General features: G+C 38.0%; 1 protein-coding gene across 2 annotated transcripts in view; it reads right to left on the bottom strand.

Annotated features, from left to right (window-relative positions):
- Window positions 1-15,847, bottom strand: part of PTPRO (protein tyrosine phosphatase, receptor type O) — a 271,545-nt gene that overhangs the window by 107,994 nt on the left and 147,704 nt on the right. For both annotated transcript variants that reach the window (XM_025403255.1, XM_025403256.1), the window contains exon 2: window positions 7,850-8,123. In XM_025403255.1, coding sequence (XP_025259040.1) covers window positions 7,850-8,123 — 274 coding nt within the window. The remainder of the gene's footprint in view (window positions 1-7,849; window positions 8,124-15,847) is intronic.

Genomic DNA, 15,847 nt, shown 5'->3' with positions numbered 1-15,847 from the left:
TTAATATTGTGGATGATATAGTGGTTATCACTATAGATTCATTCACTGAGTGAGACAGTAACTAGCCTTGGACCTTGGTAGTAAGATGCATATGTGTCCTCTGCATCCTCAGGTCTTTATATATGTATTTATTTTTGTTTGTCAAACAGGAAGAATCTTTGCTATAAGCAGAGAGCCTGGCTCTGTGCCCTGTCTAGCATGGAGCATTTCAGTCCTTCTGACTATACTGGGGTCCAGACTCAATAGTGTCTTTTCCAGACCCAGAGCACAGAGGGCCCATTACTTCAGCCCATTTCCCCACTTTGAGTTTTTATTTTGTTTCTGGTTCTCAGAGAACTATTGTGGGTTTGGGTCTGGAAATGTGCTTCTGCTTTTCTTTTTGCTTTGTGGTAGGAGCAAAAAGTGGATGACAAGAAGAATGGACTGCATTATTTTGACAAGAAATCCTAGCCTAAGTGCCCAGTTTTCTCTTTAATAAAAAATGACATTTAGTATGATTATTTTTTCCCTCATTATGTGTCTCATATAATGAAAACTCATGTTCAAATTGAGCAATATTTTATGCCCCTTAATTATCTTTGAATCATTCACGAGAGATCATGAATAGGAAAGTTTTGAAAGTTCTGGATGTGACTATCTCAGAGAAGAGACAAAGAAATAAAAGCAAATGTGGAGCACATACTGTTTAAAGAAAACAAAAGTAGCTCTGTATTACTTATTAAATGCTAACTGCTAAGAGTTGCTCCTTTCTGAGATTGCTCTGTTTAGCCGGACTAAAGAATTAAAACTAAAGAAGCAATTGTGTTCATGTTCAGTAACCTCTGATGTGACCAACTGAAGAATGTGTCTCTTCCAGCCAAGTTCTCTTGAGAGAGAGGATCTGGGATTAGACCCTCACTTCTGATGGCAGGCACAGGGAAAAGGGACTGGACTGAGACCAGAGCTACTGCTTGGTGTTTAGATGATGATTTGAGACCTGACCTGGCACCTCAGCTACATCGAAGCATACCAGTGAAGTAGGTCTGGCAACAGCGGCTGCCCATGGTCCAAGCTAGGTGGTGACCATCACACCCAGTACCTTAGTTCAAGTCCTCATCATTTCTTTCCTCGAGCATTTCAACAACTTTTTAAATTATTCTCCCTGCCTCCATTCTCCCCTTAATTTTCTTACTCATTTCTGCTCAAAATTTCAATGTCTGTAGGCTACTTGATATTCTCACTTTAGTCAGAATCTTTGTCCTAAACCAGTCACCTCCATCTCACTGATATTTCCCTGCCCAATCTGTCTCAATCTCCTTCACTTCTGACACCTCGACTAACTTTCTATTTAGTGCCATTGATACATATTATATTGATTGATCCTGTACTGCATGCTTTGTTAAGGAGCTTACTTTGCATTATTTTATAATGCCCCCCACCAAGTAGGTACTCTAATTATCCCAATATTACATATTATAATGATATGACAGATCAAGTGAGCAAACTACAGTCCACAAAGCCAAATCTGTTCTGCCACCTGTTTTTGTCTGACTTTTAAGCTAAGAAAGGCTTTTACATTTTTAGATGTTGGACCTAAACAAAAGAAGAATAGTATCTCATGGCACATGAAAATTATATAAAAAATCAAATGTTGGTGTCTCTAAATAAAGTTTAGTTATAACATAGTCATGATCATTTGTTTATGTATCGTGTGTGGCTGCTGTTGTTTGCAACAGCAGAGTTGTGTAGTTGCAATATAGACTGTATGGCCCTTAAAGCATAACACACTTATTATCTAAGACTTCATAGAAAAAGTTTGCTAACCCCTAGAACGAATTATATATTTGAAAACTAAGATTTAGAGAAAGTAATCATCTGCCCAAGGCTATACATATGGTTGAACGACTACCCCAAATACTTGCTTTACTCGCTTGATAATTTTTCAATTCCAATGCAGGATTCAGGATCTCTTGGCTTGCAGCTCTGCTACAAGAGAGCTTTCCCCATTCAAATCCTATTATGTAATTTCTCCCTCATCACTTACAGGTTAAAGTCTAAATTCCTTTGCAAGGTACTTAAAGTTCTTCAACATTTCTAGCCACCTTTCTTGTTATTTTCTGGAACAGCTAACACTTGCCATCTTAACTTCCTGCAGTTACCAAGTGTGCCACGCTATCTATGCCTCCATTATTTGCATATATGATTCCATTTGACTCTGTAACACTTTCTATTCCTTATTCTTTTGGGAAATTTTCCTTCATTTTTTAATGATTGTTTCTTCTGTGCTGCCTTCCCAGTGCTCCCTAGGAAGGCAAGGCAATCTCTTTCACATAATTCTTTCAGTGTCAGAGGCATTTGAACCACGGGAACCCCATCTTGAATAGGGACTGGGTAAAATAAAGCTGAGACCTACTGGGGTGGACCTTGGTGATAAAACAGGTTGCAGTAAAGAAGCTGGCCAAACCCCACAAAAACCAAGATGGCAATGAGAGTGACCTCTAGTTGTCCTCACTGGCTCATTGTTCACTAATTATAATACATTAACATGCTAAGAGACACCCACCAGTGCCATGACAGTTTACAAATGCCATGGTGATGTCAGGAAATTACTCTATATGGTCTAAAAGGGTCAGTTCTGGGAATTGTCCACCCTTTTGGGAAAACTCATGAATAATCCACCCCTTTGTTTAGCATGTAATCAAGAAATAACCATAAAAATGGGCAACCAGCAGTCCTTGGGACTGCTCTGCCTATGGAGTAGCCATTCTTTCATTCCTTTACTTTCTTAATGAACTTGCTTTTGCTTTGCACTGTGCACTCACCCTGAATTCTTTCTTGCCTGAGATCCAAGAATCCTATCTTGGGGGTCTGGATTGGGACCCCTTTCTGGTTACAATAGCAGTTATCATATTATTTGTAATGGTTTTTATTTGTCTCTTCCACTATAGTATAATATCTTTGATTATTAGTATTTTTATCTATCTTTATTTCTTTGGTACCTAGGACATGGCACAGAGAATGTACCCGATAACTAAAATAAAAGCTCATGAATTATTTTTATTTAGAATAGGTCTATATAGAATATTATATTTGTAGAGTGTCTCCTTGTGTATTCTTTAATGTGTACAGCCAGTATCTGTAGAACTTCACTGACACGTGACACAGCTGTGTGTATGTGACATTTCCTCAATTTCCAAGCAACTGATTCCAGGTATCTTTTTACCTGCTGAGGAACTACCCCTTCCCTCTGAAGTGCATGCAATATACTGAAGGTTCTCAATCAATTAAATATTAATGAGATGTCACAGCCTAAGGGTTGTGAAATTCTTTTGAACTGGCCAAATGACTCTGCTATGCCAAATTTATTCTTTGACATGTTTTTCAGCTTTCTCTAAGAGTGACAGACTCAGAACAACTATAGCGAAATATCAAAGGACTGCCCTGGGGCCAATTGCTTTGTCATTACTTATTTCATCAAGACAAGCATCTAACACACAATAAATGACTGCTACAAAGGTACTCTCTTATTCTCAAGAGAAATATGTCAACTCTGTGAGCAGATACTACAAATGTTTTCCAAACTTGTTTAAAAAGCTTTCAGTTAGAAAAATAAAGATGGCAAAAACACATCATTAACTGACAGATAATGTTAGTTTCAGAGCTCAAAAGTTATCTGAGTCATCATGTACTTTAATTCCCTCTCTTATGAAGGTGGAAGCTGAAACCCAAATGTCACTAAATGCCAGCTCATGCCTAATGTCACAGAAATATTTGTGCACTAATCCCCACTTCTTATATTCCCAACTTATTATCGCTCCTTAAATTTGGGATAATGTAATGGAGCCTTTAACAATGGGGTACAAGACAATATTTGATAGGCCATCATGAATTAATTTTACTCTTTGGAAATCAATACGTGTTTCCTCTTCCCCTTAACATGTAGAAAGCCCCAGGACAACATCACTTCTTCTCTACCTCAACAAGCAAAAGCCATGTAATCCACGAAATCATAACTATTCTTGAGGTTACGGGAGAGGTGAGGTAGCAAGTCAACCAAGTAATATGAATTGCAAGGCGTGAACAACCCCTCTGGAGATAGGCGACACACTATTTCACCTTTTGGCAAAGCACAGCAGGAAGAGGATACAACATTGAAGCAGGTAAGAAGAAAGCAGCTCCAATTTTAATGGATTCATAAAGGCTAAGTATGGTCTAAATGGATGCATAGAATTGCTCTGTCCAATATGGTGGTTATTAGCTACATGGAGATATTTAAATAAAATTTTAAATGAACTAAAACTAATTAAAATTAAAAATTAGTGGCTACTATGTTGGACAATATGGATATAGAACATTTCTATCATCCCGAAGTTCTGGGTCACCACTAGTCTAGACTAATTGGGAGACACAGACACAAATAGAGTCTACTGTGTCTCTCTCGCTTTCCCTTTGGGCCTCTACCCCATGCTCATGAGGACTACGAGAGGCAGTCTCATAAATATAGAGACTGGAGAGAGCCTCCTTCTGGGGGGTTGGGTATCGGTGTGGGAGGCGACAGGCATGCAGATGATAATTGAAACCACTAAGAGGCCAACAAGAAAACTTACTTCCCTGGACCTTTCCTGAATACAAACCTTAATGTATTGTGGAGGGGCAGAAAAATCTTTCCCTTCCAGTTCTCAGGAAAAGATCCCTTCTTTTGAAGGGTGAATAGAAACAAAAGACGCCTGTTCCTGGGAGAGGAGCAGAAACTCTTTTGGGCCCAGAGTCCTACGTTGATACAAAGTAGAGTATCAGTGGTTCTGCTACCACTGGAGAAGAGGCAGGAAACTCTCTGACCCACAGATTTAATGTAGAATTTCAGTGTCAGTGTAATTTGAGGGGTAAAAATGTCAAGAATGTCCCATCTAATGTCACAGGGTCTGCCTAAGCCTGAGACTGGATCATGAGAACCAAGAACATCTTCTGTCCCCGCCAAAAAGTTAGCGATGAGAGAAAAACAACAGCAGTCTATTGCTGGGGGAGCTCTTCTGTGGTGCCGATGTTCAGGGCTTGCTGCATACTGAGGGTGGAACTGAAACACTGAGAAATACCCTCTACCACTCCTGGCAGCCTACCATGGGAAGAACTGGAAATCTGTGATGAACAGAAGGTGTCTAATACCTTAAACCCAGCTCAACTATTGACTAGATCTACTCACTGCTCATTCTACCTAACAGCCTAGCAATATGGTAAATTCAAATTCAACCATAGAAATAATTGTATTATATTATAATAATAAATATTAATAATTACATGTATATTGTCTAAACCCACACATTTAAATTGCTAGTGACTAGCTACATATGGCTATTGAGCAATTAAAATTAGGCTAGTGCAGCTTTATTTTTACTTAAATTTAATTTCTGTTTCAAAGTAAAAAAATGGGTAAATTTGTATATTGATTATATGTTGAAATAATATTTTGAATGTAATGGATTAAGTAAACCATGTTATTAAAATTGATTTCACCTTTTTAAAAAGCATTTTAATATGTCTACCAGAAAATCTACTATTACATATGAGGTTAACATTCTCTTTTTATTGGATAGTGCTGTCCTAAGTACTCCAGTTAAAAGAGATTTTTAGAATGGGAAAAAAAAAACAAGACTCAACTCTGTGCTGTCTACAGGAAACCATTTTACATGTAAAGACAGAAGTAGGCTGAAAGCAAAAGCATGGATTAAGTATGCCACACAAACACTTAAAAAAGAAAACTAAAATGACTATTTTAATATCAGACAAAAGGGAAATTAACACAAGGCATATTGCTTGGAATATAGAGGGACATTACATATAGTCAAAAGGGTCAGTTTATCAAGAAGACACAGCAATCTTAAAAGTTTTTGCACCTAATAACAACAGAGCTTCAAAATATGTAAAGCATAAACCAAAATAAGTGAAAGGAGAAATAGACAAATTTACAGTTACAGGTGGAGACTTTCAGATTCCTCTATCAGTCATTATTAGAAAAAATAAAAAGAAAATCAGTAAGGATATAGAAGACTTGAACAAACAACGTGACCTGGTTGGTACTTATTGAAATTTCACCCAGGAAGTGCTCACAGAATACACAGCAAGAAAGACCATATTTGGGCCCATAAAACAAATCTCAACAATTTTCAAGTAAATGAATCATATAAAATATGTTCTCTGATCACAACAGCACTTCCTCTAGAAATCAATAAAAAAGATGTCTGCAAAATTTCCAAATGTTTGGATATTCAACACACTTGGAAGCCCTACAGGTCAAAGAAAAACATCACAAAGGAAAATAGAATATATTTTGAATGAAACTCATCATAAATGCTAAGTGATATTCTAGAAATCATTTAGCATCTACTTACCTATCAAATTTCTTCACGAAGGCTTAGCTAAAGGGCTGAATCATTCAGCTGCAACTGATGAGGAATGGCTGAGTACATGCTCATAAATGTTGGATCAGCAACCGTCATTACAGTCCTAAATTTATTTTTCTTTGTGCCTTATCTTTTTTTCCTGTGGATCTCTATTACTTACTCAACTAAATTGAACTAATATTTATGGATCATCTATTAAGCAAGCATAAGGCTTGGGCTAGGTGTTTATGAAATTATGGAGATAAGTAAGACAGCTTTTGATTTCAAGGAGTTTGTATTATAGGCATTATATGTCTATATCTGCTACCTAAATCTGACTTGCAATTCGTCTTTTTCTAGAGCTTGTTTAAGACAGTATTTTACCAGGTAAGTTCTCCCTTTAATTCAGCTAATAGATTTGTTCCTTATGTCTATAAACGTTGAAAGTCTTGGGTCTACACCATTCCTAATTTTTAGGACTCACTACTGATCCTGGGACTCTGCCAATGGAGACTTTAACTAATTTTTGACAGACGTATTAAAAATATGTCCTCTAGCTTGGTTCTGAGTTTTTGCTTCTTGTAGTTTCTGTTTCCTTTTATCCCAACAGACAATATCACTGTCTTTTCCCTTAATTATCACGAGAACAATCATGCGTAGATGGCATTTAACAAATTGCAGTTGTTGCAAAACTTGCACTGAAGAACATAAGCAAAAGGGACTTTGCTGAGCCATTGTATTGTGCTAGTGATAAACTCTGCTGTCTTACAGATACCAGTTTTTCTTCCACATGTCAACATAGACAGTAGAGTCACATCTTAATTTGACATTAGATATTAAAGTCAGTGAGTAAAGTGAAAAAAAATCACATGGAGTTAAAACCTTTCCTAAAAATTTCCCAATGTCAGCCTTAATTCTATATGATGGACTCATGAAGGTTAAAATGCCAGTAATTTTTTTCTTGGCATTTTTTCTTGAGAAGTAGAAGGCAAAGCTATTTTGAAGACGAGGTAGGGAATAACAAGTGATAAATAAATATATCTTTTTCTCTCTCTCAGCCAAAGACCTATACCTGAATTTGAGCAGGCTAAATAGGGGTATCAGTTCGTTGTCCCCAAACTGAATTGCTAAATATGAGAGTACGTGCTCTGGAAAAAATAGACAAGTTATGATGACATTATTAAGTAATACAGCAGAACATTACACAGTGCAATCATGAATTTGAAATTGCCATTCAGTCTCAAAATATACTCCTTCATTGAGGTTTACTTTTTTTGGTTTAAAAATATTTTTGTTATCACAAGGTAAAGAGTAAACATCAAACTCCAGCAAGAAGCTATATTGTTAATATAGCTCATAACATTGGATCTATGTCACGTGGCGTCAAGGCAAGTGATTTTGCCATTCTGGGTGGCTTCTCTCAATTCAAGCCACATGAGAAGAAACAGGGGAACAATAAGAAGAAACGGGACAATATTACACATGATGCTTACTTGTTAACACAGTGATTGATCTGGATGGCTTGGTCACCACATTTCCATTTACCACTACCAGAGTGATTATATAATAAAGGCCATGATAACTGGCCTTAAAAACAACAGGAGGAGGCAAAGTGCTGTTGAATTCCTCAAATTCGAAGAAATAATTTTTGGATTCACCAGTTATCTTCACAACATACACAGATGCTGGACTGATGATGTCTGAAGTTTCTAATGAGACAACGATGTTATTATCATCTTGGACAGTTACATGGAAAGCTGTAGCGTTCTGTTGAAAGAAAGAGAAAAAAAGAGATGGAGGTTATATTCAGATAATTGGCAATAAAGTCATACTAAGATAATTTTTACATATTATCGTATATCATAAACTAATGTTTATGATAAGCCTTATTTCTTAAAATAGAGTTACATAGGTATTTTCGTTACACAAGGAAAATCAGAAAGAGATTATCCTTCTTAGGACTAATAATCTTCTCAGGGTTTTACTTTGAGGATTTTTTTCCACTGAAGCTGCTTCCAGTTTATGGACAATGTCATGTAATAAACAAAATAAACATCTTGTGGAGGATTAAATAATGCATGAGTCATTTGGACACTCAAGTTCTAGGGAAGTTCTTGGTTTCAACTGTGCTGGCAAAGTTACATGGTTTAAAGAAGTACTCTTTTTCCTTTAGAGGGAGTGATGCTAGAAGAACATATCAAGGCAGTTATTTCTTCTTTTTCCTCTCACCTGCTAGTTCTGAAGATGATAAAAAAGTCAGGATTGAGAAACTGGTGTTGATCCTTGTCATTAAAGATTAACCAGCATAATCTCTTAAAGATGAAGGAAGCTACATTAGTGAGGAAGGGATCAGATGGAAGATCTGAAGGTGTCTACGGGATCAGCAGTTGATGGACTTTTTAAAAACTGTGCTCCAAGTCTCCAGATATATGTTTATGGACAATATCTGGAAAGTCATCCGTGGAATTGGTTAAATATTCCTCCCTGATTCTGTCTCAGGCTCCACAGGCAGAATTAATCTTTCTTTTTGGTCTCAAACAAGACTCATGTACTTTGTACCACATGCTCGTGTTTAATTTATCTTCTAGGTGTGTAGTGCCCCAGGTGAGTAAGTTACTCACTGCAATGGGCCTCAAATTTCTCTTCTATAGTAGCAGGATGGAAAAATTGCTGAAACTCATTAAGGATCTACTGGGATCCAACCACTATCCCAGGTGCTCTCTATATAAAAATATCACATTTAATATTGAAAATAACCTCCTGATATAGGTATTGTTATTTTTAATCTCACTTTGTAGCTGAGGAAACTGAGGCTCAGAAACATAAAGTCACTTGCCTATAGTCACAAGTACAAAAAATCAGCCTAATTATTGTTCCACATGTTAATTTGTCTTCATCTCCTAACTTACTTTCCTAACGCTGAGTCTGTCACATAACACATAACACGTAACTGGTAAGTTTCTGTTACATCAATGAAGGAATGGCTGATTGAATCAATGATATATGGGCATTTGCCTCTAACAAATTACTCAATTTATTGATTTTGGTTTTATTATTCTTATTTTTAATTGATACATAACAATTTTACATCTTTGTGGGGTACCGTGTGATATTTTGATACATATATACATTGCGTAATGAGCAAATCAGGGTAATTAGCATATCAACCACATCAAATATTTATCATTTTTTTGTGTTGGGAACATTCAAAATCCACTTTTCTAGCTATTTGAAAATACACGATAAAGTGTTAATATAGTCCCCCTATAGTACTATAGTGCATTACAACTTATTCCTCCTGTCTAGGTATACTTTTGTGTCCCTTAACCAGCCTTTGGCTGTCCCCCTCTCTCTCCCTTCCTTGACTCTAGTAATGACTTCTGCTAGAGCAACTTGCAAGTTTTTTTTAGCATTCACATGTGAGTAAAAACGTGGTATTTATCTTCCAGTGCTTGGGTTATTTCACTTGATATAATGTCCTTTGGGTTCATCCATGTGGTTGCAAATGACAATTTCCTTTTTATTTTAAGGCTGAATGATATTCCATATATATATTTACATATATATACATATATATACACACATAATCTTTTCCTTATCCATTCATCCTCTGATGGACACTTAAGTTGATTCTGTATCTTGCCTCCTGTGAAGACTGCTGCAATAGACATGGGAGTGCAGAGAAATCATCAACATACTGATTTCCTTTCCTTTGGATAGATACCCAGTAGTGGGATTGCTGGATCATATGGTAGTTCTATTTTTAGGTTTTTGAGGAACCTCCATACTGTTTTCCATAATGGCTGAACTAATTTACATTTCCACCAACAGTTTAACTTATTGATTTTGGTTTCTCACATATTTTCAGCAACCAAATGAAGCACACAGTATACATCACTACTCTCCAAGAGGCTTTATAGACCAAAAAATGTACTGACTTTTTCTTCTTATTTTATTTTTTAGAAATCCAGTGTTTACAGGCCCTAGTACTTATAAAGAATGTCTGGCATAAACAAATTTAATTCTGTCTTAACACTGAATAGACTAAATTGTGTTCCCGATAATCTCATCATATTGGACCATAAGTCCTCTAAGGTCAGGAACTGCATGTTATTTCCAGCTGCGTCTCCAGCTCTAGGATTAGTACCTGGTATATGCTAAGTGCTTTTGATGTGGGTGATCCTAGGCAGATTTCTGTAATATGAGCTAGGCATTGAGAATGAACTTTTAAAATGTCCCTTTATTGGACTATGTCATGTAATAAACAAAATAAACATCTTGTGAAGGAGTCAATAATGAATGAAAGTCGTTTTGACACTTAGGTTCTAGGGAAGTTCTTGGTTTCAGCTATGCTGGTGAAATTACATGTTTTAAAAAAATATGAGTGAGGCTGTGGCGTCCTAGAAAAATTCTAGGAGAATGTATCAAGGCAGTTATTCCAGACACATGGGCATGTTTCTAACATTGAGCAATGTACTTCTGGGATCAAACACAAAATATGAGCCATGCTATATTGCCAGTGGTCCAGGTGGAATTGTGAGGCTAGCCTAAAGTTCGTAAGAACATTTCACTGTTTGGGCAAGAAGGATAAAACATAAGCAAACAGAAAAAGAACAGAAAAAGTATTTAATGTGTTGCCTATATATGGAGCTTAACAAATGCTAGCTCTTTCCCTTCTCCATTACCCTTTTCTTTCTTTTGAATTATGCTTCTGCAAGTTATGCTTCAGTTATGGCCATTTAAGTTCCTCTCTGACTGTTCCTCCAGCAAATAATAACCCTACACTCTGGACAAATTACCAAATAAACAACTAAAGACTGAATCATGAACAAAGCAGAGATTTTTGGAGGGAAGTTGACACTTGGCAGAAGGTATTGGCACAGAATGAGTTATTTTTATATCTATCTTTCTATCTATCTATCTATCTATCTATCTATCTATCTATCTATCTGTCTGTGTCTGTCTATCTGTGTATCTGTCCATCCGTCCATCCACCCACCTGTCCATCCATCCATCTTCTATCTCAGCTTATAGCCAGAGGGCAGAGGCTTCACTCAGCACAGTGTGAGACAGCTGAAACTCTGACAAAATCTCAGTCTTTCTGGCCTGAGGCAAAAGATAAGAGAATCTTGGCAACCACCACTAATGGAAAGTGAGTGGGTAATCCTGAAAAGGAGTGAGCCAAAACAGGGGGTCCTAAAGTCTGTCCAAACCTCAGGCTGACTCCTGAGCCATTCATAGGGTGGTCAGGCTGCAGGTAACCCAGCCAAAGCTAAAAGAATGGTCCTAAGGTTCAAGCTGCCACCCACAAAAAAGCATGTGTAGTTTTCATCCAACCAAGTGAATTTCTTGCTAAGACTAAAATATTAGTTTAATCATGAAACGTAAATATTACAGTCTTTATAACATAATACTCACAATATTCAAGAAATCGTCCAAAATTAGTCCATATACAAAGATCCAAGAAAATGTGACAAATTTTCAAGAGAAAATCCAGGTTTTGGATATAGCCAAGTACTTTAAATCAGATATTATAACTATGCTTAATAAACTAAAAGTATGCTCATAATGAATGAAAGGGTAGAAAATTTCACCAGAGAAATAGAAACAAAAACAAGTAATTCTAGAACCGAACATAGTTCTGTGTTACTCAAAGGCCTTTTTTAAAAAAATCAAGAGAATCTTTGCAATATAGACATATTTGGTTTCATCCTCAGTCATTTAGTCCTACCCAATGTCCTGAAGAATACGGTCACACAACCGAAAGGAATTTAAAAATATTTAGGGCTCAAGTAATGTGCTGCCTCCACACCAAGACTGAGGGAAGACCCCTTGCCTCATGGGTGCCTGGTCTTCCCACACATTCAGCTACAGTGAACAGGACCGTGGTGATCGTCATACTCATCTAAAGAGGAGAACAGTGCAGGGCTAGTCTTCTGCATCAGGGTGAGACCAGCGCCAGATGTGCCCTACCTCCCTGCCTCCTGAAATCTCCCTCCCTGCTACTCAGTACTGCTGGCATCACTCATCAAGACCAGTGTGTTCTGCTACTGTCTTGTTCCTCTGCTGAGGGAGAGAAATCTGCTCCTATCTGAGCAAGAACTTGGAGAACTTCCCTTCTAGGTTCCTTTTAGGAGAGCAAATGCTCTGACTTAGATGAAGAGATGAGATGGGCTTTGCCCCACCTACAACCTCCTCTCCCCTCCCTTCTCTTTGAAGAAAAGATCAAGAAACCTAGTGTCTCCAGTGGAGGCGAGGGAGACTCTCTATGAAGTACTGGGGAGGACAACACATAAAGGGAAAAAGTCATTATTAGATGGTAGCAATTGAGGCACAGGCTGCCGTCTGTCCAGCTGGCTGACTACATGGTAATGAAGGGCACATCCCCTCCCCTGCTAGGTTGAGGTGCTATCCGTTCTCCCCCTCTTCCTCAGTTAACCCCAGAGCTTCCAATACCATGTTGGGGTTTGAGTGCCCCTCTAGAGGAAGGGCTTGTTCTATACTCAAATTGATTCCCAGGGGCTCTTTCTGAAGAAGCAAAAGGGGCTGGGGATGGGAGTGTCTGAAGGTTAAGTAAGGTAGCAAAAGATGTCTTTTTCCCCTTCATAAATAATTTTTTAATTCTTACCCTCACCATCTCAGGTTTTACATATGGAAACCCTAGAATAGAGGGCTCGGGGATCTTCCGTTCCTCCTCGGAGTGGGTGAACGTGAGAGAAGGGTTTGTATTTTTAAAAATTAAATTTAATAATAGGCTACTATAACCTCCTTTTGCCTGTGGTTGTGACCTGTGCCTGTTGGCCCTTTTCTGCCAATGGGGTGAACAAAATTCTCTGTTTCCTCTCCCTTCCCCATACCCAAAATAAACACACATGCACAAAGGTTCCTAATGCTTAAAAAGAAAAAATGATCTTAGATTATTACCTGTATAATGTAAATCGGGATTAACACCAATGCACATTAAGACCTGACTAAGTCAGGATCATTCACCTGTAGAATTTTTTAAAGAAAGTTGATATTTTCAACCATAGCATTTCGTCAACTAAGATTTGAAATTAATAGACTTCTACTAGTAATTCAAGCAATTGTCCGTACCCTTAATATGACTAGAAAGGTCCAGGTTGCTATCATAGATGCATGATCTCTTTTCCCTTACTACACTTTCTTTTAAAACCTATTAGCTGAGGATCACAGACATCCTAGCCTCCTGCACCAAATCTAGAAGTATTGCATTGTTAATGGTTCGTGGCTCTATGAGCAGTCTGCTGTTGTACCCATACCCTCCAGCTTTGCTCTGTCAGTGTCCCAAGGGGGTGTTGAATCAATAGTGGGTGTGAACAATGAATTGAGAATGTGGGGAACAATTTTCTTGGCCATCAGAAGTATAGAACAGCTGCGTCAGGGTTGTCCCCTGCTTGGTGGAGCAGGGCGGTGCCAGCAGTCCAGGAGCAAGCCCTGAGCAATGCGCATGGGTGAGGAACATTTGTTGATGAGTGTATAGTGTGGTGCTGGGTCACAGGTGTGCAAGAGATACCCATGTACCCAGAGGTTCCAGGCCTCAAAGGTAGATGGGATGCCCTCCCATCCCTGTGATGGTGCCATGGAGGCTATCAGCACAACGTGTGCTTTATGATGGACAGGCCCAAAGTGCAGCGGGGGCACTTGACAGTCTAGTGAAGTCATCAGCCCCTGTTCTGGTGGGCTACTTTGCCCAAGGGTACACCTGTTCCTGCCACTTTGTTCCCACTCGTGCTCTGAAGCTAACTCCTGCTGCTCCTGAATGCCCCCATACCCTTGCTGCTACAGCTGACCCGATGGAGTTGGATCCTCTGTTTACTAGGCACACCAATTCTTCCTCTAGCATCATCAGCTTACTTTAGTGTGGGGAATATAATATATTTCCTAAGGAAAGCAAAGAGCCCTCCCTCTAACCTTCCTAAGCAAAACAAAATTCACCTTAGCTCACGGTGAATACATTCCCAGGATCAAGCAGGGAACACAAGTAATATGTAGGTTGGCCTCAACATCTTCTGCCTCCTCATCTCCCCTTCCTCTTAAGGAAAATTCATCAGCATTGAAATACTTCTAAAATTCTGGCACAACAATAACAACAACAAACAAATTAGACCCCAATTAACTAGTGCACCTGAGCTCTCCAGCAATACTTCTTAAACTTCTCATTTTTCCCCTATCATAGTGCCCTTCTCTCTTTAAACTTCTCTCTCTGCAAATTTTATCTTTTCTTCTCTTCTATCCTTTTGCTTTCCTTAGAATCTTCTATAGACAGACTTTACAAGAGGGTATCTGGAACAGCTGGGATGTCCTCCTTGGATAGAGAAGACTTGGGAATGAGGTAAAGAAAGAGTAATCACACCCATGATAGAAGTTACTAATTGAAATACTCATTTAGTCCATACAAGTTAAGAACCTACTAAGAATCACACAGTCTGCTAAGTACTGGGGATCCAAAGTCCTGCCTCCAGGAGCTGCAAGTTTGGTGGTGGTCAGTGATTGTTTACTTACGAAATGCTTAGTGAATGGGGAATCCTGATTATAAATATGCTTTCAAATTAACTGAGAGCTGATGAAAAAATCCTTTTACTTTTAACCTATTGGAAAATTTGCCAAAGTGTTTCATTTTTCATGATAATGTTTTTTATACTACGTGTACTTTAGGATTTATTTGGAATCTCAGAATTTTTGTGTCTCAAAGACCTAAAAATAATGATCCTTACTAATAAATCTTACTGTCAACAAATATAAATAGAAATCATATGGATATTGTGCTTCATATCTGAAAGTTGCATTTTTAGGAGAAAGTGTTTATTCATATTTCCTTATTATTCACTTTTCACATAGATAGTACTGTTTGGTGCATAACAGGAAAGTCTATTAAGCAAAATGTAGACAACTCTGGCACTGAGTATCCAGTAGCATTGAAATCTGGCTTCTAGTTCTTATTGATTATAGCGGGTGATTCACTAACTCAGAAAACAATAAGTTTAGAAGCATCAAATATGTAATTATCAATAATTTTTTCTTTATGTTTTAGCAGCCAATAACGGAAGGTGGTTGTGATAATAAGAAGAGGAGTAAATAGACTCAATTTTGTAAAGTGTTTAAGAAATATATGTCTAATGTGTGTCATGATGCTTCCTAGGCAGTAAAATCATCCAGAGAAAGGGACTAATCTTCCAAATGCTAACGACAGCTTTGGGGATGATTGTATCAGCCATGAAAATAAGCATTGGCCCATGCACTCCCAGGTTGCCAAAAATAAATCAGAGTGGGCTAATCAGATTCAGTTGGTGCAACTAATGAGAGGAAGGCAGCAGGCCAAGTGAGATCTAGGCAGTGCGCCTAAAAGAAGTGTCATCTGTGCTCTTACTTTCTACTCTGTCGTCTTTACCTTAGCTTTTCCTGGAATCTATGTTTAGGAGAAAATTCCAAGAGTATGCTGCAGGCATGTAATCCCTGCTGAGAAGTAGAGC

Source organism: Theropithecus gelada, chromosome 11, assembly GCF_003255815.1.
Source record: "Theropithecus gelada isolate Dixy chromosome 11, Tgel_1.0, whole genome shotgun sequence".
Taxonomy (NCBI): Eukaryota; Metazoa; Chordata; class Mammalia; order Primates; family Cercopithecidae; genus Theropithecus; species Theropithecus gelada.
The sequence above is the reverse complement of the archived record's forward strand: the minus strand, read 5'-3'. Positions and strand labels throughout refer to the sequence as shown.